We start from the raw sequence: 23486 nt of genomic DNA, 5'->3' as shown, positions 1-23486 counted from the left end.
TTAAATAAAACAATAAAATCCATTGATATCACACATTTACTGAGCTTTCCCCCAAAAAAACTGAAAGAAATACCTTCAAGTTTAAAGCTAATGTTGAGTCCGTCAATATTGTGATGTATGTATGGAACACCATTGAAAACGCCTCATGACTTTTGCCAAAAGAGACTGAAGAATCAATCTGAAAGAAATCAAATGCAAATTAGCAAAACTATGCTCACATACTATAGATCTATCCCATAACCGGATTGAAAGATTCTTTTTCCAAGGAACCCTTTTATCTAATCAAGAGTAACAAGTCAGCAGAAACGTATTGATGCATTATTTGAAGAAATATTTAAGTTATTTGTTTGAGTGAGGATCAGTAGTGAAGCAATTTAAATTAGAAAAACTCAATCTGGATCCATAACAAAAACTTGTATTTATATAGTGGTGCCGAAATTCACCCCCCGCCGGAAACGGGTCACACCTATCGTTTTTCTTGTGTTTTGGCCGCCGCAATGAATGCAGGGGCCCATCTTGCAAAATTCAGCTCTTTGCTGTTTTTTTTCGAGCAGGACGGAAGTCAGTCATAATGGGGACAGAAGTGGGGGCGGGCAGAGTGTCCGCCGTTGTCAGTCATTAGCACTGGGCTGGTGACGTCATTGCACTGACGCGTCAACATGTCTCTCCCCTTCAGTTAAAGGGGAGAGCCGCTGCGAGCTCTGCAGCTTTTTAAGTTAGGTCCACTGGGCCACCAAGGAGGGTTTCGGCCTGGCCAGCGGCCTGGCACCCAAGAGGAGGTGCTAGGCTGCCTGTTGGCGGCCTGGCTGAACCCGGGGGCATAATTGTTGGGCCGACTAACAAAAAAAATAAGATGGAGACTGCAAACACAGTCCGTCAACAGAAAAAACTATCGGGGATACCGAGCGGTGGCCAGAAGATTTTCTACGGTGAATTTTGCTTCCGGGGCGGGACATTGGCGGCGCGTGCTTTGATGTCGCACTTAGGATGGTTCAGCAACAGCGGGGCGGAAGTGAGGACTGCCGGAAAAAACACCAAATGGTGGCTATTCAACGACAAATCAGCGGCCATTCGACACCGCCGGGTCAGGCCTCATCGGGAGGCTGAATTTCAGCCCCCGATCTTTAAGGTAGAAAAACATGCTTTAGAGAGGGTACAGAAGAGATTTACTCGAGCGGTTCCAGGGATGAGGGATTACAGTTACGTGGATGGACTGGAAAAGCTGGGGTTGTTCTCCTGAGAACAAAGGCGGCTAAGAGGAGATTTGACAGAGGTGTTTAAAATCATTAATGGTTTAGATAAGAGTAAATAAAGAGAAACTGTTTCCAATGGCTAAAGGGTCGATAACCAGATTCAATCGTAGCCTTCAAAAGGGTAATGGATAAATAGTTGAAGGAGAGAAAATTGCAGGGATGTGGGGAAAGAGCAGGGGAGTGGGACTAATTGGATTGCTCTTTGAAAGACCCGGCGCAGACTCGATGGGCCGAATGACCACCTCCTGTGCTGTATTATTCTATGATCCCAAGGCATTTCGCAGAGGTGGAATCAAACAAATATGGACACCAAGCCAAAGTAGGATATATCATGAAGGCTGATCAAAAGCTTGGAAAAGAGGTAGGTTTTAAGGCGGGACTTAGATAGAGAGGTGGAGAAGTTTAGGGAGGGAATTCTGGAGCATGAGACCTGGGCAGCTGAAGGCAAGGCTGCCAATGGTAGGGCAAAGGGAAGGATGTACAAGAGGTCAGAGTTGGAGAACAGAGAGCTTTGAGGAGAAGGGTAGTAGGGCTGGAGGAGATAGGGAAAGGTGGGCCCATGAAGAGATTTAAACACAAAGATAACAGTTTTAAATTGGAGGACTTGAAGCCAATGTAGATCAGCAAGGAAAGGAGTGATGGGTGATCAGAATTTGATGCGGGACAGAATACAGGCAGCAGAGGTTTAGATGAGCTGAAGTTTACAGAGCACGGCGGATGAGTGGTCAGTCAGGAGAGTATTAAAATGATGATTGAAAGTGTCAAATCTGGAGGAGACAATGGTATGGATGAATGTTTCAGCAGAAGATGGGCTAATGCAAGGCAACCCTTGAGGATATGGGGTTGAAAGCTCAGCTCAGAGTCAGAAAGAATGCCAAGGTTGTGAACATTCTGGTTCAAATCGATTCAGTGGCCGGTACAGGACGGGGGGATGAAATCAGTAGCAAGGGTACAAATTTATGGCGGGGCCAAAGACAACGATTTCGGTCTTCCCAATGTTTAACTGGAGGAAATTGTGGCTATTCCAAGACTGGATGTCATACGAGCAATCAGTCTGCTCAATGGAGCAAATTAATTGGCTTGAAAAGAGTAATTTATGAGTCATTCGAATATATTGCTTAACACAAAAATGCTTTGGTCATTTATCTGAGATTTTCTTCCAACTTTACAAGGTTTAGTGATGCAATACGAAATTGTGACTTGGTCTCCAGAAAACAAATTCTGAAACCTAAATAACAGAACCTTCCAAATATAAATACAGCTAAGGTATATCTGAAGGCAAGAATTTAAAATTGATCAACTATCTATATATCTTATTAAACTGTTTACATCAGCATGTACTTCCTATCTACAAAATTTAACTTCCTGTCATGTTTTTGTCACATTTATTTTCCAACTTATTACCATTATAAATTCCTTTGTCCACATTTATAACCCAGTTCTACCTTCTCCAGCCCCACCCAGTCTCCAACCTTGTCCCTTTTCAACCTCCAACCCCACTCCATCTTCCTCCTCCTCTCCAGCCTGTAACCCTTGCCTAACCTTCCCCCACCCAAAAGAACTACTTGGAGTCTGTATACAGTTGCAGGTTCTGGCCAGTGGGTGAAGCCGCAGAATATTTTTTTCCCCTTTCCCAATCTGATTCCCCACCCTGTTGATTTGTCGCTGTGGGAATGTAACTGGCCAGGTAGGTTCTTCACTCTTTGTAAAATTTTGATAATATTTTTCAATTTATATATGTCCTAGCCCCTGTTCAAATACAACAAGTCCTATTTAAACAAAAGCAAAATATTGCAGATACTGGAATCTGAAATAAAAACAAAAAAATGCTGGAAATCTCAGCGGGTCAGGCAGCATCTGTGGAGGGAAAAACAGAGTTAACATTTCAGGTCGATGACCTTTCGTCAGAACTGCCGAATGTTCAAAAAGAGCACATTCTTAAGCACTGAAAGGGGGAGGGGAAGAAAGAACATAAGGGAAGGTTGGGGTTGGATCTGGCGAGCGGAGTGCTACAAGTTCAGAGGGAGGTAGGTTGGAGTGAGTGAGGGGAGCAGAGAAATTGAGACGGCCGGTGTCCCGTTGGCAGTTTGCAATAAAAAGGTCTAGAGAGATTAAGAGGCCAGAGGGAGGGATCCAGGTAGAGCGAGAATTCTGATAGCATGAGAAAGGGACAACTGTACGGGGTGAAGACTCCTGGCCAAAGAAGTGGGCACGGAGGCGAAGGCAACGGAAAATGAGCTCAGCATCGTGCCGAGCTCGAAAATGATTGAGGTGGGGGCGTAAGGGAATGAAGCTCAGACTTTTGCTGAGGACTGATCGTTGAGGGTCAGAGGGGATAGTGAAAACATGGCAGGGGGCAAGATTGGAAGAAGGGTTGGGATCAGAGGGAAGTGTAGGGGAAGAAGGTTCGGGAGGGGCGTTGGTGTCCAAGAGTTGTTGAAGTTTTCACTCCTTGACACCTGAAAGGAAGGATAAAAGTTTTGGTTAAAGCGCCGGATGAGGTGAAGGATGAAATGGAACTACGGACCAGGACAGCTTAGAGATAGAGTGAGTCGGTGCTACTGAAGAGAGAGATCGAGAGCATGCATGTCGCGGTGCATAGCGATGAGTGTGGATCTCAGGATGCGGCGAGAGCAGTGGTTCGAGGAACGCTGAATATCTCAGCGGCATCTGTAATCCTGGGTGGATCCAAAACCTGAGGGGTGGAATTTCATATGAAATCCACGTTGATTAAGTCTGAGGCAGAGACAGTTACTGAGGAAAGAGATGTGGCTGTGGAAGCGAGTCTTAGCAGATACTGAATCAAACACGAGAAGGGAAACAGAAAGCAAAGAAGATGAACAAGGTAAAAGAGACAAATGGAAATCCCATCTGAGGGAAGAGCAGAACTTCTTCAAGGTGGGCATTCTGAGAAGAGAAGTGGCAATGAATTAAACACGAATACAAAAGCAAAACACTGCGGATGCTGGAATCTGAAATAAAAACAGAGATTGCTGGAAATCTCAGCGGGTCAGGCAGCATCTGTGGAGAGAAAAACACAGTTAATGTTTTGGGTCGATGACCTTCCGTCAGAACTGCCGAATGTTCAAAAAGAGCACATTCTTAAGCACTGAAAGGGGGAGGGGAAGAAAGAACAAAAGGGAAGGTCTGTGATTGGGTGGAAGGCAGGAGACATTAGTCCTATTTAAATCTGGGCCTCTGGCCACTCACCTGTTTTTTCTGCTGAGCCCTTTCTGAGCCTGTTGCTATAACTTCCAACAAAGGTCTTGCAGCCACATAGGCTGATCCTCAGGCTTCACAGTCTACTCTGGGGCCATTGTGCACTTTAGTCTCTCTTCCCCTCAAGCCTTTTCTATGTAATAGCCCAACAGAGCAGTTCCAACTCATTCTTCACCAGCAGTGCTGCCTCACCCTCCCGGGTAGCAGACTTCTATTTTTAAAGTATCTCGCAGCCCATGATACAGACTCGATTATTTTCATCAGATTTTAGTTTTTCCAATTCTATTGAACTTTAATACATAAAGATGATCATTTCTCTCCTATGCATCCTGTCCCCCTCCCACTTCCCAGGTCCACTGGACTCCCCTTCTCCTCATTTCCACCCCTTCCACATACTCCTCCCTCCCTCTCTATATCATCCCCTTCTTTGCCTAGTCCCCTTACATTTCCTTCCTTTCCCTACCTCCCACGGGGCCCAATTATCACCTGCCCGATAACCACGCTTGTTCACCTTCATTCCCTGTAAATCATTCCATCAAAAATCAACTAGTAAGTTAACATTTTCATTTACTTCTTCACCGGCAGTCCCTCGGAGTCAAGGATGACCTGCTTCCACATTAAAAATGAGTTCTCAGGTGACTGAAGTCCAATGAGGGATCTAAAGTTTCTGTCACAGGCGGGGCAAACGGTGGTTGGAGGAACGGGAGGTCGGGATGTCTGGGTAGCCGTGTGCTCCTTCCGCTGTCGACGCTTGGCTTCAGCTTGCTCTCGGCAAAGAGACTAGAGATGTTCAGCGTCTTCCCGGATGCTTTTCCTCCACTTTGGGCGGGCTTGGGTGAGGATTTCCCAGTCTCGATGGGGATGTTGCACTTTTTCAAGAAGCCTTAGAGGGTGTCCTTGAAGTGTTTCCTCTGCCCACCTGGGGCATGCTTGCCGTGTTGGAGCTCCGAGAAGAGCGCTTGTTTTGGGAGTCTCTTATCAGGCATGCGGACAATGTGGCCCATCCAGTGGAGCTGATTGAGCGTGGTCAATGCTTCGATGCTGGGGATGTTGTCTGAGCGAGAACACTGACATTGGTGCAACTATCTTGCCAATGGATTTGCAGGATCTTGCGGAGGCAACCGTAGTGGTTCTTCTCCAGTGTTTTGAGGCGCCTGCTACACATAGTCCATGTCTCTGAGCCATATAGGAGGGCGGGTATCACTACTGCTCTGTAGGCCATGAGCTTGGTGCCGGGTTTGAGGTCCTGGTCTTCAAACACTTTCTTCCTCAGGCAACCGAAGGCGGCACTGGCACATTGAAGGTGGTGCTGGACCTCGTTGTCGATGTCTGCCCTTGTTGACAGTAGGCTCACGAGGTATGGAAAATGGCCCACTTTGTCCTAGGCCTTGTTGTGGATTTTGATAATCGGGGAGCAGTGCTGTGTGGCAGGGACAGGTTGGTCGAAGACCTTTGTCTTATGGATGTTTAGTGAAAGGCCCATGCTCTCATATGCCTCGGTGAAGGAGTTGACGATGGGTTGGAGTTCGACCTCTGAGTGTGCACAGACGCAAGCATCGTCTGTGTACTGTCGTTCGATGACGGAGCATGGGACGACCTTGGATCTGGCCTGGAGACGACGGAGGTTGAATAGATTCCAGTTTGTCATGTAATTTAGCTCCACTCCAGCGGGGAGCTTGCTGAGGGTGAGATGGAGCATTGCTGCAAGGAAGATCGAGAAGAGCATTGGTGCAATGACACGGCCTTGCTTGACCCTGGGCCGAACGTGGATTGGGTCCGTGGTGAATCCGTTGGTCAGGATCACGGCTTGCATATCATCATGGAGCAGGCAGAAGATGGTGACAAACTTTTGAGGGCAGCCGAATCGGAGGAGGATGCTCCATAATCCCTCACGATTGACAGTGTCGAAGGCTTTTGTGAGGTCAAGGAAGGTCATGTACAAGGGTTGGTGCTGTTCCCTGCATTTCTCTTGTATCTGAAGCGCAGAGAATATCATGTCCATTGTATCCCTTAGTGGGCGGAATCCACATTGCGACTCTGGGAGGAGCTCGTCAGCCACAGGGAGAAGGCGGTTAAGGAGGATTCTTGCGATGACTTTCCTTGTGGTCGACAGCAGGGAGATTACTCTGTAGTTACCACAGTCGGATTTGTCGCCTTTCTTGAAGATGGTCACGATTACAGTGTCTCTGAGATCTCGTGGCATGATCTCCTCCTTCCAGAGAAGAGAGAACATAAGAAATAGGAGCAGGAGTAGGCTACCTGGCCCCTCGAGCCTGCTTCGTCATTTAATAAGATCATGGCTGATCTGATCATGGACTCAGTTCCACTTCCCTGCCCTTTATTCCCTTATTGCTCAAAAATGTGTCGAACTCTGCCTTAAGGGAGAGCAGGAGGGCAGGAAAAAAAGAGTGGAACAGCGATAGTGGTAGGGGATTCAATTGTGAGGGGAATAGATAGGCGTTTCTGCGGCCACAACCAAGACTCCAGGATGGTATGTTGCCTCCCTGGTGCAAGGGTCAAGGATGTCTCGGAGCGGGTGCAGGACATTCTGAAAAGGGGGGGGGGTGAACAGCCAGTTTTCGTGGTGCACATTGGTACCAACGATATAGGTAAAAAAAAAAGGGATGAGGTCCCACAAGACGAATTTAAGGAGCTAGGAGCTAAATTAAAAAGTAGGACCTCAAAAGTAGTAATCTCGGGATTGCTACCAGTGCCACGAGCTAGTCAGAGTAGGAATCGCAGGATAGCTCAGAGGAATGCGTGGCTTGAGCAGTGGTGCAGCAGGGAGGGATTCAAATTCCTGGGACATTGGAAGCGGTTCTGGGGGAGGTGGGACCAGTACAAACCGGACGGTCTGCACCTAGGCAGGACCGGAGCCAATGTCCGAGGGGGAGTGTTTGCCAGTGCTGTTGGGGAGAAGTTAAACTAATATGGCAGGGGGATGGGAACCAATGCAGGGAGACAGAGGGAAACAAAATGGAGACAGAAGCAAAAGACAGAAAGGGGATGAGTAAAAGTGGAGGGCAGAGAAACCCAAGGCAAAAAACAAAAAGGGCCACTGTACAGCAAAATTCTAAAGGGTCAAAGTGTAATAAAAAGGCAAGCCTGAAAGCTCGGTGCCTCAATGCGAGGAGTATTCGGAACCCAGGAGAGGACTCTGAGCTAGTTAGAGTGGGTGAGAGCTCAGATGAACAGGACCCAAAGAAAGAATGCAAAAGGCAGGAGGCAACAGAGCAGAGTAGCACTGGGGTAAGTGTAAACCACAAGATGATAGGAAGGGACAAAATGTATGAATATAAATGGGCTACCTAAACGCACGCAGCATTCGAAATAAAGTAAATGAGTTGACGGCACAAATCATTACAAATGGGTATGATTTGGTGGCCATTACAGAAACGTGGTTGTAGGGTGGCCAAGACTGAGAATTAAACATACAGGGGTATCTGACAATTCGGAAAGATAGACAAGAAGGGAAAGGAAGTGGGGTAGCTGTGTTAATAAAGGATGATATCAGGACAGTTGTGAGAGACGATATTGGCTCAAATGAACAAAATGTTGAATCATTGTGGGTGGACATTAGAGATAGTAAGAAGAAAAAGTCATTGGTGGGCGTAGTTTATAGGCCCCCAAATAATAACTTCATGGTGGGGCGGACAATAATCAAGGGAATAATGGAGGCATGTGAAAAAGGAACGGCAGTAATCATGGGGGATTTTAACCTACATAACGATTGGTCAAATCAAATCGCACGGGGTAGCCTGGAAGAGGAATTCATAGAATGCATACGGGATTGTTTCTTAGAACAGTATGTTACAGAACCTACAAGGGAGCAAGCTATCTTCGATCTGGTCCTGTGTAATGAGACAGGAATAATAAACGATCTCCAAGTCAAAGATCCTTTCGGAATGAGTGATCACAGTATGGTGAATTTGTAATACAGATTGAGGGTGAGGAAGTAGTGTCTCAAACGAGCGTACTATGCTTAAACAAAGGGGACTACAGTGGGATGAGGGCAGAGTTGGTTAAAGTAGACTGGGAACACAGACTAAACGGTGGCACAATTGAGGAACAGTGGAGGACTTTTAAGGAGCTCTTTCATAGTGCTCAACAAAAATATATTCCATTGAAAAAGAAGGGCGGTAAGAGAAGGGATAACCAGCCGTGGATAACCAAGGAAATAAAGGAGAGTATCAAATTAAAAACCAATGCGTATAAGGTGGCCAAGGTTACTGTGAAAATAGAAGATTGGGAAAATTTTAAATGACAGCAAAGAATGACTAAGAAAGCAATAAAGAAAGGAAAGATAATTTACGAAAGTATACTTGCGCAAAACATAAAAACAGATAGTAAAAGCTTTTACCGATATATAAAACGGAAAAGAGTGACGAAAGTCCCTTAGAAGATGAGAAGGGGGATTTAATAATGGGAAATGTGGAAATGGCTGAGACCTTAAACAATTATTTTGCTTCGGTCTTCACAGTGGAAGACACAAAAACCATGCCAAAAATTGCTGGTCACGGGAATGTGGGAAGGGAGGACCTTGACATAATCACTATCACTAGGCGGGGTAGTGCTGGACAGGCTAATGGAACTCAAGGTGGACAAGTCCCCTGGTCCTGATGAAATGCATCCCAGGGTATTAAAAGAGATGGCGGAAGTTATAGAAGATGCATTTGTTATAATCTACCAAAATTCTCTGGACTCTGGGGAGGTACCAGCGGATTGAAAAGCAGCTAATGTAATGTTTCTGTTTAAAAAAGGGGGCAGACAAAAGGTAGGTAACTATAGGCCGGTTAGTTTAACATCTGTAGTGGGGAAAATGCTTGAAGCTATCATTAAGGAAGAACTAGCGGGACATCTAGATAGGAATAGTGCAATCAAGCAGACGCAACATGGATTCATGAAGGGGAAATCATGTTTAACTAATTCTTTGAGGATATAACGAGCATGGTGGATAGAGGTGTACCGATGGATGTGGTGTATTTAGATTTCCAAAAGGCATTCGATAAGGTGCCACACAAAAGGTTACTGCAGAAGATAAAGGTACGCGGAGTCAGAGGAAGTGTATTAGCATGGATCGAGAATTGGCTGGCTAACAGAAAGCAGAGAGTTGGGATAAATGGGTCCTTTTCGGGTTGGAAATCCACAGGGATCGGTGCAGGGGTGTGCCACAGGGATCGGTGCTGGGACCACAACTGTTTACAATATACATAGATGACCTGGAAGAGGAGACAGAGTGTAGCGTAACAAAATTTGCAGATGACACAAAGATTAGTGGGGAAGCGGGTTGTGTAGAGGACACAGAGAGGCTGCAAAGAGATTTGGATAGGTTAAGCGAATGGGCTAAGGTTTGGCAGATGGAATACAATGTCGGAAAATGTGAGGTCATCCACCTTGAAAAAAACAATAAAGGGGATTATTATTTGAATGGGGAGAAATTACAACATGCTGCGATGCAGAGGGACCTGGGGGTCCTTGTGCATGAATCTCAAAAAGTTAGTTTGCAGGTGCAGCAGGTAATCAGGAAGGCGAATGGAATGTTGGCCTTCATTGTGAGAGGGATGGAGAACAAAAGCAGGGAGGTCCTGCTGCAACTGCACAGGGTATTGGTGAGGCCACACCTGGAGTACTGCGTGCAGTTTTGGTCACCTTTCTTTAGGAAGGATATACTAGCTTTGAAGGGGGTACAGAGACGATTCACTAGGCTCATTCCGGAGATGAGGGGGTTACCTTATGATGATAGATTGAGTAGACTGGATCTTTACTCGTTGGAGTTCAGAAGGATGAGGGGTGATCTTTTTGAAACATTTAAAATAATGAAAGGGATAGACAAGATAGAGGCAGAGAGGTTGTTTCCACTGGTCGGGGAGACTAGAACTAGGGGGCACAGCCTCAAAATACGGGGGAGCCAATTTAAAACCGAGTTGAGAAGGAATTTCTTCTCCCAGAGGGTTGTGAATCTGTGGAATTCTCTGCCCAAGGAAGCAGTTGAGGCTAGCTCATTGAATGTATTCAAATCACAGATAGATAGATTTTGAACCAATAAGGGAATTAAGGGTTACGGGGAGCGGGCGGGTAAGTGGAGCTGAGTCCACGGCCAGATCAGCCATGATCTTGTTGAATGGCGGAGCAGGCTTGAGGGGCTAGATGGCCTACTCCTGTTCATAATTCTTACGTTCTTATGTTCTTAAATATATTCAATAACCCAGCCTCCGCAGCTCTCTAGGGCAGAGAATTCCATAGATTTACAAGACTCAGGAGAAGAAATTCCTCCTCATCTCAGTTTTAAATGGGCGGCCCGTTATTCTGAGACTATGTCCCCTAGTTTTAGTTTCCCTTATGAGTGGAAATATCCTCTCTGCATCCAACTTGTCGAGCCCCCTCATTATCTTATATGTTTCGATATCACCTCTCATCGTTCTGAACTTCAATAAGTATCGGCCCAACCTACTCAACCTATCTTCATAAGTCAACCCCCTCATTTCCAGAATCAACCGAGTGAGCCTCCAATGCAAGTATATCCTTCCTTAAATACGGAGACCAAAACTGCATGCAGTACTCCAGGTGTGGCCTCACCAATACCCTGTACAGTTGTAGCAGGAAGTCTCTGCTTTTATACTCTATCCCCCTTGCAATAAAGGCCAACATTCCATTTGCTTTCCTGATTATTTGCTGTACCTGCATACTAACTTTGTGTTTCATGCACAAGGACCCCCAGGCCCCTCTGTACTGCAGCACTTTGTAATTTTTCTCCATTTAAATTATAATTTGCTTTTCGATTTTTTTCGGCCAAAGTGGATAACCTCACATTTTCCCACATTATACACCATCTGCCAAATGTTTGCCCTCTCACTTAGCCTGTCTATATCCCACTGCAGATTTTTTGTGACCTTCTCACAATTTGCTTTCCCATCCATATTTGTATCATCAGCAAACTTGGCTGCATTACACTCAGTCCCTTCATCCAAGTCATTAATATAGATTGTAAATAGTTGAGGACACAGCACCGATCCCTGCGGCACCCCACTCGTCACTGTCTGCCAACCAGAAAATGACCCATTTATCCCAACTCTCTGTTTTCTGTTAGTTAGCCAATCCTCTGTCCATGCTAATATATTACCCCCAACCCCCTTGAGCTTTTATCTTGTGCAGTAACCTTTTCTGTGGCACCTGATCGAATGCCTTCTGGAAATCCAAATACACCACATCCACTGGTTCCCCCTTATTCACCCTGCTCGTTACATCCTCAATGAACTCCGGCAAATTTATCAAACACTATTTCCCTTTCATAAAATCATGCTGACTCTGTTTGATTGAATTATGCTTTTTCAAATGTCGCACTACTGCTTCCTTAATAATGGACTCCAGCATTTTCCCAACGACAGATGTTAGGCTGGGATCGCCCCAGAATCCAGAAAATTTTGGTAATTACAACGATTGCATCCACTATCTCTGCAGCCAGTTCTTTTAAGACCCTAGGATGTAAGCCATCAGGTCCAGGGGACTTGTCTGCCTTTAGTCCCATTACTTTACCGAGTACTACTTCATTAGTGATTGTTTTAAGTTCCTCCTTCCCTATAGCCCCTTGATTATCCACGATTGGGATGTTTTTAGTGTCTTCTACCGTGAAGACCAATACAAAGTATTTGTTCAACGTTTCTGCCATTGTCCTGTTCTCCATTATTAATTTCCCAGTCTCATCCTCCAGGGGACCAACATTTGCTTTAGCCACACTTTTTCTTTTTATGTACCTGTAGAAACTCTTACTATCGGTTTTTATACTTCGTGCTAGTTTACTCTCATCATCTATCTTCCCTCTCTATCATTTTTTCAGTCGTTCTTTGCTGGCTTTTAAAAATTTCCCAATCCTCCGGCCTCCCACTTGGCTTGGCCACATTGTAAGCCCTTGTTTTTAATTTGAAACCATCCCTTATTTCCTTAGTTAACCATGGATGATTATCCTTTCTCTTACAGTCTTTCCTTCTCATTGGGATATATTTTTGTTGCGAGTTATGAAATATCTCCTTAAATGTCTGCCACTGCTCATCAACCATCCCATACTTTAATCTATTTTCCCAGACCACTTTAGCCAACATTGCCCTCATACCTTTGCACTCTCCTTTATTTAAGCTTAGGACACTGGTTTGAGAACCAACTTTCTCACCCTCCAACTGAATTTGAAATTCAACCATGTTATGGTCGCTCATTCCTAGAGGATCCTTTATTGGAGATCATTTATTAATCCTGTTTCATTACACAGTGCCAGATCTAAGATAGCCTGCTCCCTGGTTGGTTCCTCAACATACTACTCAAGGAAACTATCCCAGATGCACTCTACGAACTCTTCCTCAAGGCTACCCTGGTCAATTTGCTTTGTCCAATCAATATGAAGGTTAAAATCGGCCATGATGATTGTAGTTCCTTTATTACAAGCCTCCATTATTTCTTGATTTATACTCCGTCCAACAGTGCAGCTACTATTAGGGGATGAGGTCATGAATCCGCGCCAGTAGTGCTTCTTCGCCATGTTTTAGTGCCCCTGCGGCGATTCCATCTGCTCCTGATACCTTGTTCTAGAAACATAGAAAATAGGTGCAGGAGTAGGCCATTCGGCCCTTCAAGCCTGCACCATCATTCAATAAGATCATGGCTGATCTTTCACCTCAGTACCCCTTTCCTGCTTTCTCTCCATACCCCTTGATCCCTTTAGCCGTAAGGGCCATATCTAACTCTCTCTTGAATATATCCAACGAACTGGCATCAACAACTCTCTGCGGTAGGGAATTCCACACGAATTTTTCAGTTGTCGGATGGCCTTTTCAACCTCGTGCCATGCTGGGGTTGTGCGGAGATGGTGGCGGGTGGCATGCTGCGGGATGGAGTCGAGGACACTCACATCGAAGGCAGAGTCTCAGTTAAGGAGATCCTCGAAATGCTCCTTCCAGCGGGCACTGACTGCCTCTCTGTCCTTGATAAGCACCTCTCCGTTCTTGGTCAGCAGTGGGGTCGAGCCGTGGGTTGTAGGTCATCTTGAACATGTCGTAGTTGTCGGTTAGCTGCTGGATTTCTTGTGGTTTCTCCACCCACCATCTGTTCTTCAGGTCGCGGGTTTTCTGTTGGACCTTGGCCTTCAGAAGTCTGTCGAGCTGCTTTCTTGCCCTTGAGTTGTGTTGCTGGTTCCAGTCCAAGAATGCCTTGCGCTTGCGGCATATTAGCTCCTGGATCTCCTGGTTGTACTAGTCTTTGTGTTTCCTGGTCGAGCGACTGAGTGTCTCTTCGCAGGTGCTTATTATGTTAGCCTTGAAGGCTGACCAGGTACTGTGGACACTCTGCATCTCTGGGTAATTGGGAATCGTCAGGGTGGTCGCGAGGCACTGGCTGAATAGGGCTTTCTTAGCAGGATCTTTGAGTGCTCCGGTGTTGATTTTCCTGCGGCATTGTTTCTGTTGCAGTTGCTATTTTGGGGCAATGTTGATGGTGAGGACAGAGCGAATTCGACGGTGGTCCATGCAACAGTCGTCAGCTCCTGTCATGGCACGGGTGATGCGCACATCCTTGTGGTCCCTCGTTCGGACGATGACGTAGTCTAGCAGATGCCAGTGCTTGGAGCAACAGTGTTGCCATGAGGCTTTACATTTGTCCTTCTGATGGAACCGGATATTTATGATGAGGCCGTGTTCTCAGCATTTCGTCATGAGGCGGTTGCCATTGGAGTTGGCTTTCCCTACCCCCTCTCTGCCAATCACACCTCCCCAGAGGTCTGTGTCCTTTCCAACTCTGGAGTTGAAGTCGGCAAGGAGGATCAGCTTGTCGCCCGGGACAGGGATTGTTCGATGCTGGAGTAGAATTCCTCTTTGGTCTCGTCTGTAGCTTCCAGTGTTGGGGCGTACGCACTGAAGACCGTCGCGCACTGGTTCCGGGCTAGGGTGAGCCGAAGAATCATGAGACGTCCGTTTATCCTGCAAGGGGAATCTTTTATTACGGCGAAGCCTACTGCATGGAAGCGGCGTTCTACTTCTGGTTTGCCTTTCCAGAAGAAGGTGTAGCCACCACCTTGTTCTTTGAGTTGGCCTTCCCCTGCCCGTCGGGTCTCGCTTCGGGCGACGATGTCTATGTTAACTAGTAAGTTAACATTTTCATTTACTTATACGAGTGATGAGTCAACCACTGCAATTGTGCCAATCCTTGCTAGATTGTATGTTCATGGATTATGATCAAGAAAAACGTGGCAACAGTAAATATTGATTATCCAATACTATAGGAACTGACTGCTTTTTCTTGAAAATTATTGCTTGCAGAACTCTTTAGAAAAGCCTAATTCATTGTACAATATAGGCTGATTATTTATTAAACAATGCTAAAATATAATCATGCCCAATATTGATGCATTTATTTTATAACAAACAAGATCTGTATCTAGACTCATCTTTTGTTTCTTAACTTGTTTCTCATTTTTGCCCATTATCCCTTTTGTCTCTTAATCTCTTCTGCCTTCCACCCTATCACAGACCTCCCCTTTTGTTCTTTCCTCCCCTCCCCTGCCCTTCCTTAAGAATGTGTTACATCTCGAACGTTTCCAGTTCTGACGATGGGTAACAGACCTGAGACATTAACTCTGTTTCTCTCCACAGATGCTGCTTGACCTGCTGAGATTTTCTGTTTTTATTTCAGATTCTAGCATCCGTAGTATTTTGCTTTTGTATTCAGATCTGCATCATGTCTTCTCTCAATTTTGTTCTAATTACTAGGAACATTCTCGTCACTCTCAACACCCTCTCCAAAACAATTATGTCCTTTTGAAAGTAGGACACCCTGCCATCGGGTTTAATATTTCATATGCTTATTGCATTCCTTCACATTTACCAGGTATACAGGCAGTTGGCAAACACAATATACCTGCAGTACTTTGGAAAGGAGTGTCAAGACAGCCATCTTGCTCTCAGGGTTGGATCCCTTTGACCACCACGACTCAAGTTTTGGCCAGTTTGTAAGTACAGCATTTACCAGGAGAATACCCTGCTTCTTTCGTACAGTATGGTCTCTGAAACTCTGGTCAAGCATTCCATTTAGAACAGTGCTCACCTGTAAAAAGGAGAAAGAATTGAGCATTGTCGTTTCTCAAAACCACCATGTGAAAATCTTATGGCAGCCAAACAATCTACAAATTCAACTCTGCACACCTCTCTCCGTAACCTTTAGTTTTTTGCTGACAGTGTATATAGACATACATACAGTAATGAATCATAAAATTAATCCATACATCCCAATTTCAGGGCAGTTTTTGGGCTTTACAAATCTTTTACATCTGTGAGTTACTACACTGGGCCTCATCACAGATCCTGTGGTATGCGAAACATAAACATACCTCAGCTGTTGTAGGTACTTGGTCTGGGCTATGCACAGGAAATATTTTTTTTTTTAAACATTACAATTCAGAATTTATGGAAAAAACGAGTATGATCTGCATTAGTTTGCTATGTGGAAAATCAGAGTCAACCTCATCCAGCATCCTATATTAACAACAGTGACTACACTTCAAAATACCTCATCAGTATTATATATTATAGCATTATATACATGTAATATTGTGCATTACATGGTATCACAACCCAACTGTTATAAAACAGTATCCGCCGATCAACAGTGAGAAACACCACAGGGTATTTGCTGGTATACTGAAAAAAGGTTGCCTTATTTAATTGCTGGCACCTTTACCAATAGTTAACAATTTATACAAAATAATCTTCTCTATACAATTGTAATCTGAATAGTGCTTACCATTTTAGAGTTTTCTCTTGCTGATCCCATTAACTGGGTCACTGCAGCGTTAAGATTTCTAAGCAATTCACCATTAATGGTTTCAGGAAACAAGTTGTAGAAGTATTCACCATGGGAAAAACTGATGAAGTTTCTCTGGGATGCCCCTGACAGTGGCACAGACAACTCCACTGTGTTCAATAGCAAGGAGACCAGTTCCTCACACTACAGGGATCAAGAGAGAGTATATTCAGGTAGTTTCAACTTCATTGCCCAGCAAAATTAAAAACTTCAGCCGGAAATCATATTCAAATCCAAACTGATCTTATACAAAAATAACAAAAACAACTTGTACAAAAGTAAAATACTGCGGATGCTGGAATCTGGAATAAAAACAGAGAATGCTGGAAATCTCAGCAGGTCAGGCAGTATCTGAGGAGAGAAAGCAGAGTTAACATTTCGGGTCGATGACCCTTCGTCAGAACTGGAGAGTGTTCGGAAAGAACACTTTCTTAAGATGCACTGAAAAGGGGGAGGGGAAGAAAGAACAAAAGGGAGGGTCTGTGTTCGGTTGGAAAATAGGAGAGATAAAAGAGATGATGGGCCAAATTGAAATGGTAATGCCAGGAGTTAGAAAAACATTAGCCAAGATCGGGTGTGAATGGCGGGATAATGACCAGCTGCTATTAGAAACAAGGGAAAAAAAATAAACAGGCTCGGGGGGGGGGGAAGGGAGCCAAAGATTGGCAGCGGTTAGGCTATGAAATTGTTGAACTCGATGTTGAGTCTAGAAGGCTGTAAAGTGCCTAAACGAAAGATGAGGTGCTGTTTCTCGAGCTTGTGTTGAGCTTTGTTGGAACAGTGTTGGAAACCGAGGACGGAGAGGTCAGAGTGGGAATGGAGTGGAGAATTAAAGTGACAGGCGACCAGAAGCTCAGGGTCACACTTGCGGACTGGTGCTCCGTAAAGTGGTCACCCAATCTACGCTTGGTCTCCCCAATGTAGAGGAGACCACATCGTCAGCAGTGAATACAGTATACTAAATTGAAAATAGTACAAGTAAATCGCTGTTTCGCCTGGAAGGGGTATTTGGGGCCCTGGACAGTGGAAAGGGAGGAGGTAAAAGGGCTGGTGTTGCATCTCCTGCGCTTGCACGGAAAGGGGAGGAGGTGCTGGGGGTGACTGTGGAATGGACCAGGGCGTCGCCGAGGGAGCGGTTCCTTCAGACTGCTGAGAGGGGAGGGGAGGGGAAGATGGGATTGGTGGTGGCGGAAATGGCGGAGGATGATCTGTTGAACGTGGAGGATGGTGGGGTGAAAGGTGAGAACAAGGGGAATCCTGTCATGGTTCTGAGAGGGAGGGGAAGGGGTGAGGGCAGAGGTGCGGGAAATAGAACGGACACGGTTGAAGACCAGGTTAGCCACAGCGGAGAGGAATCCTCTGTTGAGGAAAAAGGAAGAAATGTCAGAGGCACGAGTGTGAAAGGTGGCGTCGTCAGGGCAGATGCGACGGAGACGGAGAAACTGGGAGAGTGGAATGGAGTCCTTACAGAATGCAGGGTGGGAGGAAGTGTTGTCCAGGTAGCTGTGGGAATCAGTGGGCTTATAGTGGATACTGGTCGAAAGCCTATCCCCAGAGATGGAAACGGAGAAGTCGAGAAAGGGAAGAGTCGGAGATGGACCATGTGAAGGTGAGGGAAGGGTGGGAATTGGATGCAAAATGAATGAAATTTTCTAGTTCAGGGCAAGAGCAGGAAACGGCACCGATACAGTCATCAATGTATCGGAAAAAGAGGTGAGGGAGAGGACCCGAGTAGGACTGGAACAAAGAATGTTCCACATATCCCATGAAAAGGCAGGCAGAGGTAGGACCCATGCAGGTTCCCATAGCAACACCTTTAATTTGGAGGAAGTGATTGAAGTTAAAGGAGAAGTTGTTCAATGTGAGAACAAGTTCAGCCAGGCGGAGGAGGGAGGTGGTGGATGGGGACTGGTTGAGTCTCTGCTCGACTTGTATTTATATAGCGCCTTTAACATAGTAAAATGTCCCAAGGTGCTTCCCAGGAGCGTTAACAAAATTTGACATCAAACCACCGAAGGAAATATCAGGACAGGTGAACAAATGTGTGATCAAAGAGGTAGATTTTAACGGGCATCTTAAAGGAGGAGCAAGAGGTAGAGAGGCGGAGAGGTATAGGGAGAGAATTCCAGAGCTTAGGGTTTGGCATCTGAAGACTCCACCAATGGTGGAGTGATGAAAATCGGGGATGCACAAGATGTCACAACTGGAGGAGTACAAAGAGCTTGGCGGGTTGTCAGACTGGAAGAGATTACAGAGATAGGGAAGGGTTATATAGATGGGCAGGAGCGAGACCATGGAGGGATTTGAAAACAAGGATGAGAATTTTAAAATCGAGGCATTGCCAGAATGGGTGTCAATGTAGGTCAGCGAGTACAGGTGTAATGGGTGAACGGAATTTGGTGCGACTTACGATGCAGGCAGCAGAGTTTTGGCTGAGCTCAAGTTTACGGAGAGTGCAAGGTGGGAGGCCAGACAGGGGAGCATTGGAATAGTCGAGTCTCGATGTAGCAAAGTCATGGATGGGGGTTTCAGCAGATGAGCTGATGCAGGGATGGAGACGGGCGATGTTACAGAGGTGGAATTGGTGGTCTTGGTGATCGAGAGGATATGGGGTCGGAAGCTCTTCTCAGAGTCAAATAGGGTGCAAAGTCTGCGAATAGTCTTGGTTCAGCCTCAGATAGTGGCCAGGGAGATATATAGTCTGGGGAGCGACGTCTGTGGTGGGGTCCAAAGAAAATGGCTTCGGTCTTACCAATATTCAGTTGGAGGACATTTCTGCTCATCGGACAAGCAGTGTGATGAATCAGAGTCAGTGGTGGTGAGGTAGAGCTGGGCATCATCAGCGTACATGTGGAACCTGATGTTGTATTTTGAATAATGTAACCGAGAGGCAGCATGTAGATGAGAAATGGAGGGGGAGGGGGACAAGGATAGATCATTGTCAGACTCCAGAGGTAACGGTGTGGGAGCGGGAAGAGAAATCCTCGCAGGTGATTCTCTGGCTACAACTGGATATATCGAAATGGAACCAAGCAAGGACAGTCCAACCCAACTGGATGACGGAGGAGAGGCATTGGAGGAGGGTAGTGTGGTCACCTGTGTCAAAGGCCACAGACAGGTCAAGAAAGATAAGGAAGGGTAGTCTCTCATGGTCACAATCACAGGATGTAATTTGTGACTTTGATAAGGGCCGTTTCTGCGCTGTGGCAGGGGCAGATCCTGATGGAGGGGTTCAAACATGGAGTTGTGAATATACATCAAAATATGTGTTGTAAATAAAATTCTTAATGTTCTTCCTTCATAGTAGAGTAGAAAAGTCAAGAATGGGATCTTCCCCCTGAGCAATCAAGACAAAACTTAATGAAACAATTTGAAAAAACAAGGCAATTAAACTACATAAAATGATATCAAACAACAAAATAAAACTACATAATGATACCTAAAACAAAACAAAATGCAATGCATAATATAGCACAATAAAACTATAAACCATGATACACAATAAAACTAATGGTACTCAACGCAATAACATTACAGTGAAATTCAACACAATAAAAATACATTCACTGATTTCCAACATACAAAAATTATATCAAATGACAATCAAAATAAAGCTATATAGCGATAACCAACATTATAAAAGTAATCACTGATGTGATGAGACTGAGTGTTCTTAATATGGTGGTTCAAAGCCTTGTTACTTTAACAGAAAGGGCATTCACAGAACCAAACAATCATGGTTTGAATGACCATATTAACATATTAAGAATACTCAGACAAAAGCAAAACACTGCAGATGCTGTAAGTCTGAAACAGAAACAGAAAATGTTGGAAAACGTGCTGAGTATTTCCAGCATGTTTTGATTCCATTTAAGTTTAGTCAGTCTCATCACAGCCAGTTTAACTTGAGGACTGAATATGCTGGAGTCGTAAAATATGCAGCACACAAGCAGTTATTTTGAAGAATCTATTTTAACCCAGAAAACATACCGAGGAAAGAAAAATAATGCACCACGGACAAAATACTCCATTTTACAATTACAGACTGTCTTGTAATGGACGGGTTATTTCTGGAGCCCATCACATTTTTATTTGTCACAGAACATTCACTGACCTGTCCACCAAGGGAAAATGATAGTTGTAACAGCCCATCTGCTAACATCTTACTGCTGACGTCTATTGATGGGAGCGATTTCCTCTCATCTCCAGGTGCAATTCCTTTGTAGACAGTTGATAAAAGCTTTGAATTCAGTGGCAGCCCCTTAGTCTGTAATAAACAACAGTAGCACTGAAAACATGTGACCAGATCCATGTGTAAATGCCAAATTAATCAAATAAAACTCGGTCAATATTCTTGGACACGATTAGCCAAACGAGTTCAAATCTGCCAGGCAGCATGCTGTGGAAGTTGGAACGGTTTGCAGCCTGCCTTGGCCCCTGCCTACACGACTGTCATTCCAAGTTAAATTTGGGCTTGTATCTCTCATTTCTTTCTCCTATTCGGCACGACCTTGATTTTAGTAACATTTTTTGACCTCCTGAGGATTCACTACTTCAAGTCTCACTTGTTTTCACCGCCAGGGACTAAAGGAACTCTGATTATGGAGAGCAGTCTTTTTATTTCTCAGGTTGATTCTTCTTACTTAAATGGGAGCTGGCACTTCAGACTGGTTTGGTGAACAAAATCCCTCCAACCTCATTACCCTGACACCAACCTTCAAACAATCATATGCCCTGCAACAAAAGTACTCTCCATCCAAATCTCAACTAGCTTTTGGAAGTGATGTTACGTTACGCTGTGTGAAATTCTATGGTTAACTGCTGGTTCAATAATAAATACAATTTATTCCAATCTTCTGTAGCATATTTGGGAATTATTTAGATACTACACAAGTAACTTGCTCACAGATGTGTGAGATTCACACCATACTGATGAAAATTACCTGACACTTCAATACAGAGTTGAGAAGTTCGGCCTTGTGGAGTTGTTTGCATGCCAGCAGGACGGAGCTTAATTTGGCATGATCTGTCCGATGGTATAGATCCACACTGCACAGATCTTCAATGCTGCCGCACACATTAAAACATAAATTATAAATAAAAACATGCAAATGCTGGAAATCTGAAATAAAAACACAAAGTGCTGGAAACAGTCAATTATCACCTGAAAACAGAAAAGAGGGGTTAACATTTTGTGTCAGTACCTTCATTAAAATAAAGTTCTGATACAAAATCTCAACCTGAAATGTTAAACAATTTTTCAGATGATAATGGAGATGCTATGTATTTCCAGCATTTATTATATGTATTTTTTTATTCCTTCAATACCTTTTTTGTAAAATGTCTTCCATGCATTTCCTCACCCTTCTCCCCAGATCCATACCACTTTTGATGGACGCAAACATTTCCATTAGGTGAGGCTCTTGGAGCTCCTCAGTCAATGTACCAGAAGATGCAATGAGAAGGATTCCCCTCCCTCATTAGTTTTCCTTTTCCAAATATCCTGATGGGCCATCCAAATTCACTCTCACAAACAGAAAGTGTGGTCTTTCTAGCGGTGGCCATTGTATACCGAACAGCGGCCACTGCGCACCGAGCAGCGGTGGCCATTGTATACCGAACAGCGGCCACTGCGCACCGAGCAGCGGTGGGCATTGTATACCGAACAGCGGCCACTGCGCACCGAGCAGCGGTGGGCATTGTATACCGAACAGCGGCCACTGCGCACCGAGCAGCGGTGGCCATTGTATACCGAACAGCGGCCACTGCGCACCGAGCAGCGGTGGCCATTGTATACCGAACAGCGGCCACTGCGCACCGAACAGCGGTGGGCATTGTATACCGAACAGCGGCCACTGCGCACCGAACAGCGGTGGGAACCCTGGCTGCTTTTTCTCACTTCCTAACCCAAGGGGGTTAAGGTCATTGTTGCCCTGGCTGAAATAAGCTAACTCATTAGAATCACGGTTAAAACCTGGAAAATTCATGCACTTGCCACTAATTCCATCCTCCTCCCTGGCCACTGTCCACAACTTCGGCATCCAATGTGACCCTGAGCTGAACTTCCGACCCAATCTACTACTGAAACTCTCATCCACCACTCTGTCACTCCCAGACTCGACTATTCCAATGCTCTCCTGGCTGGCCTCCCATCCTCTATCCTTCATAAACCTGCGCTCATCCAAAATTTTGCTGCACATATCCTAACCCACATTGTCCCACTCAACCATTGCCCCTGTGCCCGCTGATCTGCATTGGTTCCCGGTCCACTAATGCCTCAAATTTAAAATTCTCAACATTGTGTTCAAATCCCTTCATGATTTTGCCCCTCCCTATATTTGCAATCTTCTTCAACTCTACAACCCTCCAAGAATTCTTTATTCCTCCAACACTGGCCTCCTACACATCCACCACCCCACTGTTGGCAGTCGTGACTTTACCCATCTAGGCCGTAATCTCTGGAATTCATGGCCCAAACGTCTCCACTTTCCTCTCCTCCTTTAAGACTATCCTTGAAACACATTTCTATGACCAATCTTTTAGTGACCTCCCCACCCACCCCACATTGCCTCATTGTCGATTTTTATCTGATTACACTTTTTACTGAATTGTCTTGGTTTTTTTCCCCCCAAATTAAAGATGCTATATAAATGCAAGTTGTTGCTTAACACATTACGCAGCTGTAAGCCCAGTTCCAACAGGGGATATATCTCAATTTATTATTATTACTCTAACAGCATTTCCTATCTTACCTCCGTGATGTAATTCTTTTTCTCATGCTGTCTTCTAATGTTTCTTGATAAGGCAATTGTACCACTGCTTTCAAAAGCCTCACACAAGTATCAGGCAGACTTTTCATCACTTGTACATCTGCCATATTAAATCCAATGCTGGGTGGATCAATCACTACTGTTGCTACAAGTTCGAACAAGTTGGAATTTAATAAGTCTTTCTCGAGCACCTGAACAGTAAGAGGGAAAAAATCCAATAAAAATTCTGAAGGGTATAATTTGCACAACTAAACACAGGAAACGAAAACATGAGCTGATATGGTTCAATACATTTATTTGTCTGTATTTATATAGAGGAATTGAAATTCTGAGAAACTTTGCTTACATTTATTTCCTTCATGATATACCTAATTTTCTGTCATGTAGAGGAAGCTGGTGGATAGCG

The 23486-nt window shown here is 44.8% G+C and overlaps 1 protein-coding gene across 2 annotated transcripts in view; it reads right to left on the bottom strand.

Annotated features, from left to right (window-relative positions):
• The window catches only part of prkdc (protein kinase, DNA-activated, catalytic subunit), a 364122-nt gene that overhangs the window by 210319 nt on the left and 130317 nt on the right, over nt 1–23486 (bottom strand). For both annotated transcript variants that reach the window (XM_070892539.1, XM_070892550.1), the window contains exons 33-38: nt 23063–23271; nt 21254–21377; nt 20425–20577; nt 16251–16454; nt 15369–15554; nt 74–178 (exon numbers count right to left, since the gene is read on the bottom strand). In XM_070892539.1, the coding sequence (XP_070748640.1) occupies nt 74–178; nt 15369–15554; nt 16251–16454; nt 20425–20577; nt 21254–21377; nt 23063–23271 (981 nt within the window). The remainder of the gene's footprint in view (nt 1–73; nt 179–15368; nt 15555–16250; nt 16455–20424; nt 20578–21253; nt 21378–23062; nt 23272–23486) is intronic.

The sequence above is a fragment of the Pristiophorus japonicus genome, chromosome 1 (assembly GCF_044704955.1).
Source record: "Pristiophorus japonicus isolate sPriJap1 chromosome 1, sPriJap1.hap1, whole genome shotgun sequence".
Classification (NCBI taxonomy): domain Eukaryota; kingdom Metazoa; phylum Chordata; class Chondrichthyes; family Pristiophoridae; genus Pristiophorus; species Pristiophorus japonicus.
Note: the sequence above shows the minus strand (reverse complement) of the source record. Positions and strands in the feature narration are given on the sequence as shown.